General features: G+C 39.7%; 1 protein-coding gene across 5 annotated transcripts in view; it reads right to left on the bottom strand.

Annotated features, from left to right (window-relative positions):
- The window catches only part of LPIN1 (lipin 1), a 50,275-nt gene that overhangs the window by 22,607 nt on the left and 14,657 nt on the right, over nt 1–13,011 (bottom strand). For 3 of the 5 annotated variants that reach the window (XM_088162423.1, XM_088162420.1, XM_014894970.2), the window contains 7 exons: nt 12,867–12,986; nt 11,688–11,795; nt 6,781–6,910; nt 4,574–4,883; nt 3,023–3,116; nt 1,515–1,702; nt 510–603 (listed from right to left, as the gene is read on the bottom strand). In XM_088162423.1, coding sequence (XP_088018549.1) covers nt 510–603; nt 1,515–1,702; nt 3,023–3,116; nt 4,574–4,883; nt 6,781–6,910; nt 11,688–11,795; nt 12,867–12,986 — 1,044 coding nt within the window. The remainder of the gene's footprint in view (nt 1–509; nt 604–1,514; nt 1,703–3,022; nt 3,117–4,573; nt 4,884–6,780; nt 6,911–11,687; nt 11,796–12,866; nt 12,987–13,011) is intronic. The other 2 variants (XM_088162421.1, XM_088162422.1) reach the window with 1 other exon arrangement.

Here is a 13,011-nt window from a genome sequence, read left to right as displayed (position 1 = left end):
AGCTTGCAGAAGTGGAAGCCTCATACTCAGTGGGTGAAGTTTGAGAAGTCTTGGAAAGCAATGCCTCCACAGAGGCATATTAGCAAAATATTCAGTATATACAAAGAAAAAAAAACTTGGTTCTGAGTGACTGCAAGAAGACTGACATATCCCTGTAAATATTAATTATTCAAAATGGCTCAGGGCAAGCCTTAGCAAGTTCACATCATATTTCATTTTTACTCTGCAAATTGAATGTGAATACTATTAGCATTTTGTAACAGCTTCTTGAAATTTAAACTGTGTCAGTTAGCTGTAATAGGTAATCTGAAACTGCTCTTCACTTTCAATTCAAAGGAGGAAAGTTAACTAGAAGGACCTGAACTCACTAGGGAGTTGACTCTGGATGAATCTAAGCTACAAACATTCAAAACCTGGTTTTCAGCTACAGTTATACTGATGTAATGCACTGAACTGACAAAGAAGTGTCTTTGCTACAACAGTAAATTTTTTTTATGAAATATACTTACTTATTTCCAATCTTAACCACAAGGTTAGGGTCATCAATGATAGCAGGATTGTCCACAAACTGCTGATATGTTACTGCATGTTCTAAGAATTCTTCTGTGGGGGAAAGAAATTACATTTGTAAAGCATGCACTTATAGATGCCTGGGATGGACCAACCTAAACCTCTCAGCATCTCTCAGACACCTTTGGTTTCACCTTCATTACAAGGATGCTGAGATTTAACTGCAATATGGAAGCAAGTTGTTCAGAGATTCTCAATCTCAGAAGATGAGGGTTTCTTTGTTTCTGGGTGTCTTTTCTTTCAAAATACAACCTAAAGAGAAAGCTCAGGGATGGAACAGTGAGGGAGGAAAATCTCCTTTTAGAAAAACTATGTAATTTACAAGTGATTCAGATGACAGTATGACTCAAATAAATCACAGTATATTTGAAACGTTTTAATAAGTAGCTTGTGAACAGCAGTCAGTGTAGCATCAGGCTCATATGATTTTATGATGCCACATTACTGCAGAAAGTGCAAGTCTTAGCACATTTACTTTCACATTATGCCACCGGAAGTTTAAGGCACAAAGCATTGTGATTTACCTAAAAGTTACACAAGAAACTGGAGGTAGGGCATGAATCAGGTTAAACTTTCCAACTCCTTCTCCTCATATTCCCATTTACGGACCACCTTTTTCATTCCTGACTCCAACAGCTGTGAATTTCCTAGCTATATACTGAACTAAGTGACAAAAGGATCATTAACATTAGTATGATACAAAACATAGCACTATCAGGAAGTAAAAATACCAGCAAAATACTTCCAAAAATTTTCATATACAGCAGATTGTTCAAATGAGTTAAAAATCATGAGAAGCTGTAAGAAGTTTATCATTACATGGCCAGTATTTATCTTCTGAGCCCAGTGCTGAGCACAGCCACAGGAGGGCTCTGCAGCCTGAGGCTGGGAAGCTCAAAGCCAGCTGCCAGCACATGTCTGCAATTCTCACAGTCGCCCTGTACCTTTGGTTATCTCTTTGTTCTCAGTAAGGCCTCCGCAGAGAGAAATGGCAATGGAGGGCAGATCCCGAATTCCATCCGAGGTGCTTTCAGCCCCGCTGTCGACACCTGAGCTCCCGACAGACTGCGGGGAGTGGCTGGCTGGCCGGGAACCCAGCTCAGCCACGTTCTTGCTTTGGGCATTGTCCCCACTGGAAAAGAAAAAAAATCAGGAATTCAGCCTTCATTCCCAAATTCACTCCCTTTAACAAGCACTGTTTATACCTGATACACGTTTAGGGAAAAAAAGGAAAAAAAAAAAGAAAAACCTTTGTTTAGATTTTACAGCAAAACAAAACAAAGCAATGTAGGCCTCATGTGCCTCCCAATATTAGATTGCTTCTTCTTATTTGCCTAAACTAGGCATTTTTAATTATAGCGTCACTTATTTATAAAAGCTAGGAGAGTAAGACAATAAACTGTATAATCTTAGTGGACAAAATAATGGTATGATAAGCAAAGTTTATACTAGTAGAACTACTCCCACACAGGAACAAGAACAAGCAAGTAAGTTTATTATTTAATTTATATTAACTATATAAACTGATAGCTAAACCCAAACAAATAATGTGTATGTTTGTGTATTTATGTGTCATGTATATATAAATAAAACACTCTACATGTCAACTACTAGGATTAAAATTTTCAGGAACAATGAATCATTATACCCACTTAAAATCTGATGAGATCATTATTACAAAGTGCAAGCTCATCAAACTCTGCTTTCCACTCCAGATTTATATGAATGCATTTGAGAAAGAAATTTTCAATCCAACCTCTTCCCCATATAACTAATCCTTCTCAGTAGTTTTATTGAAATGCTAATATTATAGTAAGTTTAAGCAAGAAAAAAATAAAGTACGCAAGCTACTTTAGTTGTTGCTCAGTGACTAGAGTATATGTTGAAAGAGAACTGTAAGTGTTGTAAGAGGCTCCAATAAAGATCAGAACAAGTTGGAAATTGTATGTTCAGGGTGCAGTATTTTCATATGTAACTCTGTCATGCATTTTCCAAAATTACTTTCTCACTTTCGTATTTATAGGTGAATTAACCACAGTAAAACAACATCAGAGCAATAATTTTCTGCTAATAATGTTAACAGTAAGATATGTTCTTTTTGGTAATAAGTCAGGACATAGGGATAAATATATCCCAAGGCCAACTGCTCTCCCAGGACACGTGAGTAACACTCACAAACATCAGTGTATATTACATAACCATCCACAATCAATACATGATGCTTAATTGACCAAAACAGAAAACCAGCCATAAGCACTCTTCTCAGGGCCAAATGTAGCACCTTCCAGAAGTTCTAATACTCCTCTCTACAAAACTTTACTTTCCTTCTGCCTTCATCTCTGCTTGAACCCTGGAAAAGACATCTTATCTGATTGGCAATAAAGAGTTTGATCTAAATATGGAAGGTGAAAAGAGCTCTATAAAAAATAAAATATAAGAAAAGGACTTATACTTTTTGGGGAAATAAAGTGCAGCAACTTCTGGATCCATATCAGTGAGGTCATCTAAATAGACACCATCAGCACCAAGATGCCGGCTCCGTTTGTCTGTAAGGGACAGAACAAATAAGCCTATTAATTAATATTTTCAGAGTAACAATCCAGACCTGCTAGTACTGTTTAGCTATTCATTTTAAGACTGAGAAACCAGAAAGTTATAACACTTTGTGAACTGTATTTTTACAAAATACTGCCAAAAATTTCAAAACAAATAGTTTATATACATTGTTCAAACTATGAATTAACAAAATGGGACAGCAGAGGACTAGTTTTCAGACATGCCAAAGACTCCCTATCCCAGACAAAACCACTGTGAATCAAACGTCAGTGGTTACCAGAGAAAAAGCAACAAAAGGAAAACCTTCTAAGTATCTGCATAGGCCCATCACAGTATAGCAGTCAGAACATTTAATCTTTGAGAACTAATCTTCCATCCTTCCTTGAAAAAGGGAAGTAACAAACTAAGATATAGTCACTAACACACTGTAACTGGCTCTTTATGGAGACAACTCACTTTTAAGCACATACAGCTGACGTGTTGTGTGTGCACATGCTGTTGGGGGCAACACATCCCTTCTACGCCTGTCACTAGAACCAACACAGAGCCACCACTGTCTTGATGTTGCCAGTACACCTAGATAAGTAACCACTGTAAGGCCAAAACCTAATCTGGAATTAATTTTCAAACCCACAACTTCTCACTGTCCCAATTTCCAACACCAAGCATCACAAAAGCAATCAGAAAATCTATACAAGGACTGAATAGTAAGCAGAGAAACACGTCATTTTTTGTTTTCAAAGACAGTGGAATACATGGGGAAGAGGCCAAGAAACTTCAATGTTTACTGATTAAAAAGCAGCTGCACAAACTAGGCTTACATAAAGCTTACATAATTATGGAATAATCAGTGCTCTAAAACAGAACATTTTCAAGCAAATAAATTTCATGTGAAGACTATAACACTTGTTCACTTGTTATAAAATGCCATGGAAATACAGCCCAGAAATTAGGATAGAAAAGCAGATGAAGTTATAGTTCACATATTCAGCACAGGATATGTACCACACAGAACTAACAACCATGTAGAACAAAAGCACCTTATTTTATGGCAAATCTGTTCATTGTGCAAAAGACATACTACAGCTTTACACTAGAGCAGAGTTACCACAATTACCAGCAACACATCACTCAGGTGAACCAGCAGATCTATAGTCTGCTTATAGATAAAAGTGAAGTCTCTGAATCTGTCAAATGGAGCAAGTTTTGTGGTCTTGCTCATATGCACAGAGCTGCCAAAAACTTCAGACCAAGAAGAATCTTCTACTACATGTGAACAGATCGATGCACAACTCAGATTTTGAAGACTCATTCCAAAACTTATTTCTTTCCTGATCTGAAAGTGCCTTCAGGGCATGGATTTATTTATATGGCAATAAAATGTTTTATCACCATGAAATTTGAAGATAAAATCATGCATATAAAAGTGCAGGATCAACAGCTTTACCTTTTTTTCTGGAAGGGGAATCCATCTTGCCAGTCGGTTGGGCTGAGCAAGCTGCAGCTTGCTTTATTTCTTCATTTGCAGGCAATGGGGGTTCAGCTGCTCCTGGCAGCTCTGTCTCTGGCTTATTTGTCTCAGCTGGTAAGGGCTCACTTTCATCAGCAGTGGCTGCATCTGCTTGTCCAAGGGCAGGTAGAGGAGACACTGTGTTAAACTCCTCTACAGGAGGACTTTGGATGACCTGAAAGTGAGTGCTTTCAGAAGGGTTTACATCTGCCATGCTGGGTTCCTTTGCTTTGAGCAGAGAACTGGCCTGTGAGGAAAATTAAACAGATTACTACAAAGAAAAGCTCTTTAAAAATACAGTAGCCAGAGTTCAACCTGTTCTGTTCACTCCAATGAGATCAGACTGTCAAGATGACCAACTACTGCAGAAAGCCACCACTGAGATAGAGATTTCAATATGCAAAAGATCTCTGCTGTGTGTTTATGCAAAATTCATTTGCATCTTGGGGCCAGAAAAAATTCATTCTGCAACGTGCTCTACAGTCTTCATTTTCCACTCACCTGCACATCTAACCTCCCACCCTGCCCTCCTCTCTTCCTGGCTTTCTCTCAGAAGTTAAATCTGACAAACAAGAGAAGACGGTGCAGATTGGAGTCCTTGCACAATCAAGATGGTCTCAGGCACCAGGACACTGTCTAATCCACAAATTTAGAATTTAAATCACTTTATAGGAACAATTTCAGATCTCTGAGTGTGGGAGAGGAAGTGCTCTTACAGAGGGACAGAGTGCAGCTGAACTACAGCAGCAGCTGCATAGCTGCTATAACCTTCATGTCATAGCAAAAAACAACTCTTACATGAAGTTCACCACTAGCCAAAGTACGACTCCCAGCTCAGGTATGGCAAGATCAGAATAGCTTGGCTAAGGACATAGACAGGGACTGCACAGAGAAAAGCTTCTGGGAATAAGATTTGCAATACACCCCAGGGTATGTGACTGGGATAAAAAAAGATATGCCTAAATTTCCTAGCATGAAACCCTCCATTCTAGACTACAAATGCCAATTTGGAACTCCTGCATGACCTATGCACTTAAATCAGTTCTCTTTGAGCAGAAAATAGCTCCCAAATATCTTGTAATGCACACGGGGGAAGAATAGTGCAGAGATTATGAGACAGCTCACCACCGGCATATTAAAGAAGAGGCCAGAGTTCCTCTAAAGAAATTAAGAATTCTAGATTCTCACCTCTCCTTTTTTCACTAATTACCAACAGTGAATTAATTACAATAAATTGCAACAGTGCCATTATAATTCTGGTGCCATCACCAGGACACAGAAGTCGTTCTGAATAGGAGTCCCATCTCGCTGGCCTGCAAAGCAGCAATTTTTCCTCTTTATACTGTGTGAGCCCATCTCTCCTGCAGCTCTCTCTGCAGAGAAGCCAGCCTTCAGCAGCAAGTGCCAAACTCTGCCCTATCCCAGCCCCCATAGTTGCAGTATTCCACTGAAACCTGACCTCCTCACACTCCTGGTGCATGTGTAAACCATAATGCTCCCCTTTCCTGTGTGAATGCTGTGACTCCACAGGAGCTGTCACAAGCAGCCAGCCAGCACCTGACCAGCCTGCAGTGTGGGCAACTGCCCACAGCTCCTGTGCAGCACTGGAAACAACGCTGCTGGCTGTAAATCCCACACATAACTGGGACAAATGACTCCAGGAGGAGACATGCACCAAGCCAGCCCTATCAGCCAAGAGAACAGCACGTCTGCACATCCACAGACACAGAACTGCAGGTGTCTCTGGATGCTTTTGTACTGAAGCAGCCCATTTTCATTTCTGTAAATCAGACCATTAATACCAAGCACCTCATTTCCATTTAAGATAATTTATGAATTTCAGTGATTTACCAAAGGACATTGGGTTTGATTTTTTTTCTGGTTTTTAAGCTTCTAACTTTTACAGGACTGGGTCTCAGGTACTTCTTCATTTTCTACTGTTCATCATCAGTATTGAGAATATCCATGCCATAAGGTACTTTCCTATACGTCCCATGGAGTAAGATTCAATTCTCTTACACAAAACACTGCAATTTTATATAAAACCAGGATCCATTTCCTCTTCATCGGTCTGCAGTAGACCAAGCACATGTGCCCTATTAAAGCAAAAGAGATGCAGCAATTAAAGAACTTATGTTGGATACCTTTGCAGCCTGGGGTAGCTCTCCCCATGCCCAGTGCATGTGGGGATTACCCTTCAGTCCACTTCTGTCCGTAGGTTTACTGACTAATTCTGAGTCACTTTGAGGAGTAGGAGGACGTGAATCTGATCCGCTAAATAAAAACAAACAAAAACTGTTACAAAAGTAACCACAAAAACTTAGCCCTTCCCAAACTGATATACACCAATACAAGGAATTGAAGACTGAAATCATCAAGAGCCTACTGAAATAATCAAGAGCCAACTGAAAGTATGAAAACATAGAAAAATAGTTTAAATAGTTCAGGATCCTCTTACACTGTTATTTAGAGGTCTCATCCCTTTTGCAGTAAGTGCTGTCAGAGAAGTAATATTTGAGAAGCTGAAAGAGATAGAATAAGAACACTGAACCTGAACATTTCAGGAGGATTTTTGGTTTTCTGTGTGGAAAAAAAAATGGGGATGATACTAGGAGCAGCAGATGAATAGATATTAGTATTGTCATAATGCATGCAAAGTACAGAAATTACTCACATCAACAAGACACCTTACCCTGACTAAGTAATACTTTTAATCCAAGAAACCCAGTTGACTCCTTTCTAACTTGTTCAGTGTGACCACTGGATGGATGTTTATAAGGAAAACAGCAGGAGGGCTATGCAACGAATCTGAGCCCTTTCAGCTGAAACATATTTAACACGTTTGATAATTACTTGATAATAAGTATTTATAAATTAATTAGTAAATTATCAGCTTACAGCATATTTTCAATGTGGTGAAGTCAAGAAAGTGATGTCAAGTCAGTCATTAATAAATAATGAATCACTAATTTCAAAGCCAGAAGGAAAAATTCAGATTTTCTGCTCTGCCTTTCTTCATAACACAGGTCATAAAATTTCCCACAGAACCTCCTGAATAAAGCTTGCATTTTCATCTGAACCATAACATGTCTTGGTATACTCATCCAATCCTGATTTAGAAACTAAAAGCAACAAAAGAATCCACAACATTCCTAAATCAAAGGTCCAAACTGAGTTACTTCTGTTCTCAAAAATGAAGGGCTTCCATCTCATTAAGTGCCTAATGCAACGATGTTCAACAAGGCCAAGTGCATGGTGCTATGCCTGAGTCAAGGCAATCCCAATACAGGCTGGGCAGAGAATGGACTGAGAGCAGCCCTGGGAAGAATTACTTGAGGGTGTTTGTGGACAAAAAGCTGAGAGTGTGGTGAAGACCTGGCACAGATTGCCCAGAGTAGTTGTGAACTTCCCATCCCTGAAGAGTAGACTGAATGGGGCTCTGAATAACCTGGCCTAGTGGATGTCCCTGCCCATAGCAGGAGGGTGGGAACGAGAGAATCTTTAAGGTCCCTTCCAACCTTAGTCATTCTGTGATTCTACAGTTCTATGAAAGAGCCAAACTGGTTTGGATATTCAGTTTATACAGAAAAAGATAAAGGATAAATCTAACATGAAGAATTTATATAAAAGTAGAATTATAGAATGGTTTGGGTTGAAGGGATCATCTAGTCCAATCACTCTGCCATGAGACCAGGTTGCTCAAAGCCCCATCCAGCCTGACCTTGAACACTCCTAGGGATCCACAAATTTTCATGGCAACCTATTCCAGTGCCTCAACATTTTCACAGTGAAGAATTTCTTACCAAAAGTCCAAGCTTTCAGTTCAAAGCCATTGCTCCTTGTCCTGTCACTACATGCCCCTGTGAAAAGTCCCTCTCCCTTTCAGATACTGGAAGGTGTTGTAAAGTTTCCCCTTTACAATGTTCTGTAGAGCCAGCTCGTGAGGAATCCACTGATCACAGCAGAACAATTACTTCACATTCACACCTGAAATAACAACAGCTTAACTATCTACATTATTCTCTGTTTTAATCTATGCAGTAAAATACACTTTGAATATGGACAGACACTAGGACTTTTTAGCTACAGATATTCATGTTACCTAATTAAATTATAAAATTTATAAGCCATCTTTTTAGGGCCTGAGAATTTAATTTTTTTAATCAGTCCTTAGGATATAACCTATAATTTGACAGACAAAGAAATTAACACAGTGCAATTTTTAAAGTATTTTCAAGCTCTAAGGATTCAAGAAATGCCTAGTGGGCTTTTCACCAACTTCTAAATCTCCCACTAAAAAGTTTGTAGGATTTTCAGTATGTTCCATACTTAGAGGCCATTGAAACCTTGGAAATCAGTAGCCTGAGCACTTCAGAAAATCTCAGTAGGCAATAATGCTCCTACTGCTGCTTTAAGCCTAAAATATCTACATTTAAGGAAGCTTTGTCACTTCATATCTTACTTGCCCTGTGCACTAGAGGCATTTTAACCTCCAAGATACCTCTTGTTTACTTAGAAAGTCTCCAATCTGTTTTTGTTCAGCCAGAGTTCACTTACTCAGACACCCTGAGAGAACAGAGGTATTGCTTCAGCTTGGGTAGAACCTCTGCATTTTGCAGTAAGAAAACACATTTGGGGTGGAGGGGAACCTGGAGTTCTCCAAAAGTTTCCCTGAAAATACAGTTCCCTTGTACATACAGCTGAGTGGGGAAGAGTCTGAGCTGTTACTCAGCACCATGATTTATATTCTGAGAGACAATGCAAGTACTGGAAATAGGGCACTGACATATGTGTGTATGTTAAAGCAGGCAGAGCTCTGCTCTGTGAAGGTTCTTGCTGCAACTGCTGCCCAATGATCTGGGTTTGCCTTGGGCTGAACTATGTCATGCAATTCCTGTGTCCTTAAGTTATGCACTGACTCAGCCCAGCAGAAATTCCCTTGCCTTGCACAGATTGCTGAGACACTCCAGATCAATCCAGAGCCACCCATCCTGTCAACAGCGCACAAGAAGGAAGGGAAACTTCACGTATTTAGATCAGCATCTCTGATTCACATCCCACAGATGCTGAATATTTGTGTCACAGTCCTATGTATCCCTTAACAGCTATGATTGCACTTAATCTGATCGAATGACAGAGAACAAGGAACTTGGCCTGTGGTTGGCAATTCTGCAGTAACAAACTACAATGATCTTTGCAGTGTTTTCCACGGAAAGCAGAGATCTCTGAAAAAGCAGCAAAGTGACCTGAGAAAAAGTCCTGTCTTGTGTGATGAAAAATATGGGAGGATGGTTTGTAAGGACAGTGCAGAAGGAAATCTTCCCCAATGAATTACAGCTGTACTGATTGCCAAGGAGTGAAAACAGCCATGCCTGTCCAATGAGGATAAGGGTTATAAAAGAGTGGGTTAGCTGGTCAAGAAGGAGATGGAGTCTGCTGGTTGCAAGGAGGTAAGGGACAGGGGGTTGTGCAAGGGCCAGACAGCGTTAGGCAGCTGGGTAAGGGACAGGTTGGGGTTAGCCAGTCATGAAGAAGGAAACTTGCAGAGAGGAGGAAAGAAGTCAGTGCTGTGTGGAGCTGCCTGTCAGGAAAGGAGTCAGTGTTGTGTAGAGTTGCCTGAGAGAAGGCACAAAAAGCTTTTAATAAAGGACTGGTGCTGGTGCCAGTTGGGTCCTCGACAACTGCAACAGAACTGCAACCTGTGATAAGGACGATCAGAAGGAAAGAGGGCTACATCATGCATGTGTCACAGCAGTGACTGAGACCCTCTGACCCCCCTCTTAGGTGGCCATAATAGCGTTCATTATTTCACACAGAGAGAAAAAAATGCTGAAAGACCCACCAAGCATTTCAACAGCTGCAAATACAGAGCCTCATGCAGGTAAGTTGCTACAGCACTTTCAATGTCTATCTAGTCTGTAAGACAGGTGAACTCCAGAGCAAAGTTCATGGAGCTACCCAGAGCACATCACTGCTCTATGCCAACCTGTGCCCCTGCCTTGCCATGAGAGCATGCTAAGAACAGTTTTGAATATCCCAGGATCTCACTTTGACTTGGTGCTGCAACATGGTCAGGTTAAAGAAGGGCAGACCTAGAATCTGGGAAACGTCAAGATTACTAGTTTTGATATAGCTTTAGGCACCTAGCATGGCAACAATGTTGATATAAGCAATAAGTAATTTAGCCTGATGTATTACTCAAAGCTTTCCCAGCATTAATGGAGAATGGAGGTCATATTCTACTACTTCAAATTTTTTAATGCTGCTGTGATCTCTCTCCACTGACTTAATGGAGTGAAAAAGCTTGACTGCATAATCTTGAGACTTCTTGAATTTGAGATAACACAGAAAGTGTCTGTATCCACTTTTAGCTCTGTGGAAAAGAGGAATCCTACACTACCATGAAGGCTTAGTCAAGCCTTAACCAAGATGCCTTATCTACCGTGTCATCTTTACTCTGCAACATTTTCCCCCTTGTTGCAATCCAACATACAAAACGTCCTTCCCCTTCCCAAACCATGGAACAAAGGAGAGAAGTTTTCTTTTGGCACTTGGCTCCTCCCATTACAAGTTTTGCGTTTTTTATTGCTCAACCTCTGAGGTTTTTGTTTTGCTTTTATTTTAACAATCTACGCATAAGCAAACAACTCAGGAAAACCATGGGATAAAAATGTCATTAAAATATATACTGGTTGTAAAATGCTATGTGGAAATGTCAGTCATCAGAGGAATTAACTCACTAGCTAAGTTCTTACTTTTGAGGGTTTTTATCATCTCAATGAACTTGATTTTTAACCCAGGCTTTCACTGGCATGATTTTATATCAGCCATCCTCTTTCAATGGATGATTCCTCAAGGTGTAACTTACTCAATGTACACAAAGAAGGCAAGCAGAGAAAGTGATTTCCAATGTCACTTTAGAAGTGTTTGGATTAGTGATAAGTACAGTTATAAATTCAACAGCAGTTCACACAGTCTTAATGTGTTAAAGGTGTATTAAAGTGTTAAAAGGATTAAAAAGCAGCCCAGCAAAGGAGGACAACTGTTCTACCTGTCTGGAAGAGAAAAGTGAGAAGATTGTTGAGGACAGGAGTTAGATAAGCCTCCGTCTGCTGGAACAGTGAGGAGAGTGGTTTGCCCTGTGCAATCTATAGCCTTACTGGGCAGCAGAGCATGTTGGGAGAAAGAAAGACAGGGTGTCATTATGTTCACAAGTGCTGATTAACATAAACTCTTTGTGCATTGGTTACACAAATGCTGAATTTACATTGAGAGCTTTCAAAATCCAGGATACTGCAATCAAGAAACAAAGAACACACAGTTCCAAAAGCCATCGAAAGGGCATGGTATTGACAAATGCTATCAGCAGCCTGGTGAAGCCAATCACATTCAGCTTTACAGGCACTGGAAAATGTTTCTTCCAGAATGCAATTCAAAGCAGTTCAATTTAGCCATTGCCCTGAAAATAATCTCCTCACACTCCCTTCCTCTGCCCCTAACTACAGAGGCAGGATATTGAGATTAGATTTCTTAGGACAAGGTCTTGTGACTATTGCTACACTCCAGCAGTCTGCCCAGGACACACACACAGACCTAACTGGAATTATAGTGCAATGCATAAAGCAAAAAATTGTCCCTTTTTGACAGATACAAAAAGGGAGGTCCAAGCTGCTCTAATTTCACATGAAAGGTACATGCATGCACACAAATACACATACAGGAAAAAGTAAGAAAATTACTGTATGTGTTCTTTTCACACAGTAAATATATCATATCTATATAAAAAACAATACGAAAAGCTTTTATTTGTTTAAAAAAATCTTGGTTTTCTATATTAACTCCTATCTGGGAAATTTTTAAAAGTACTGAAGACTTATAAGCCTACATTCACTGAAGCCCTTACAGGGTGCATGCTTCAGGCGAATATTCAGATTTCACAAAACATTCATCCTTCCTAGAATATTTATATCCAAACAGTGAAATTAACAGATAAAATATTCTTCAGAATTTATCAACCTGCATTTGTATGTATGCATTTGCTGCATCAAGGTAAAGCCAACCTGATGTTTTGGTACACTATCTTATTACAGAATAAAAACATTCATCTAATAATGGTCACTGACCATGTTTGATATCAAAACCTTCAGTAAGACTTCATATAGTACTTGCATAGAAGACACTACTGGAAAAATTAAAGTACTATCTAGAACTGTACTATCAGAAAAAGTACCTTTGAAGAGGTGACCATTCTCCATCTGAATGAGGGTAAGGTGCAGACTGAGAAAGCACAGAAACTGTAGGAGCCTTTATGTCAGATACATCATCAACAAAAACATCTGGAACAGAGGCCCTAAATAGAGAGAAAGAAGTAACAT

This window comes from Sturnus vulgaris, chromosome 3 (genome assembly GCF_052056855.1).
Source record: "Sturnus vulgaris isolate bStuVul1 chromosome 3, bStuVul1.hap1, whole genome shotgun sequence".
Classification (NCBI taxonomy): domain Eukaryota; kingdom Metazoa; phylum Chordata; class Aves; order Passeriformes; family Sturnidae; genus Sturnus; species Sturnus vulgaris.
The sequence above is the reverse complement of the archived record's forward strand: the minus strand, read 5'-3'. Positions and strand labels throughout refer to the sequence as shown.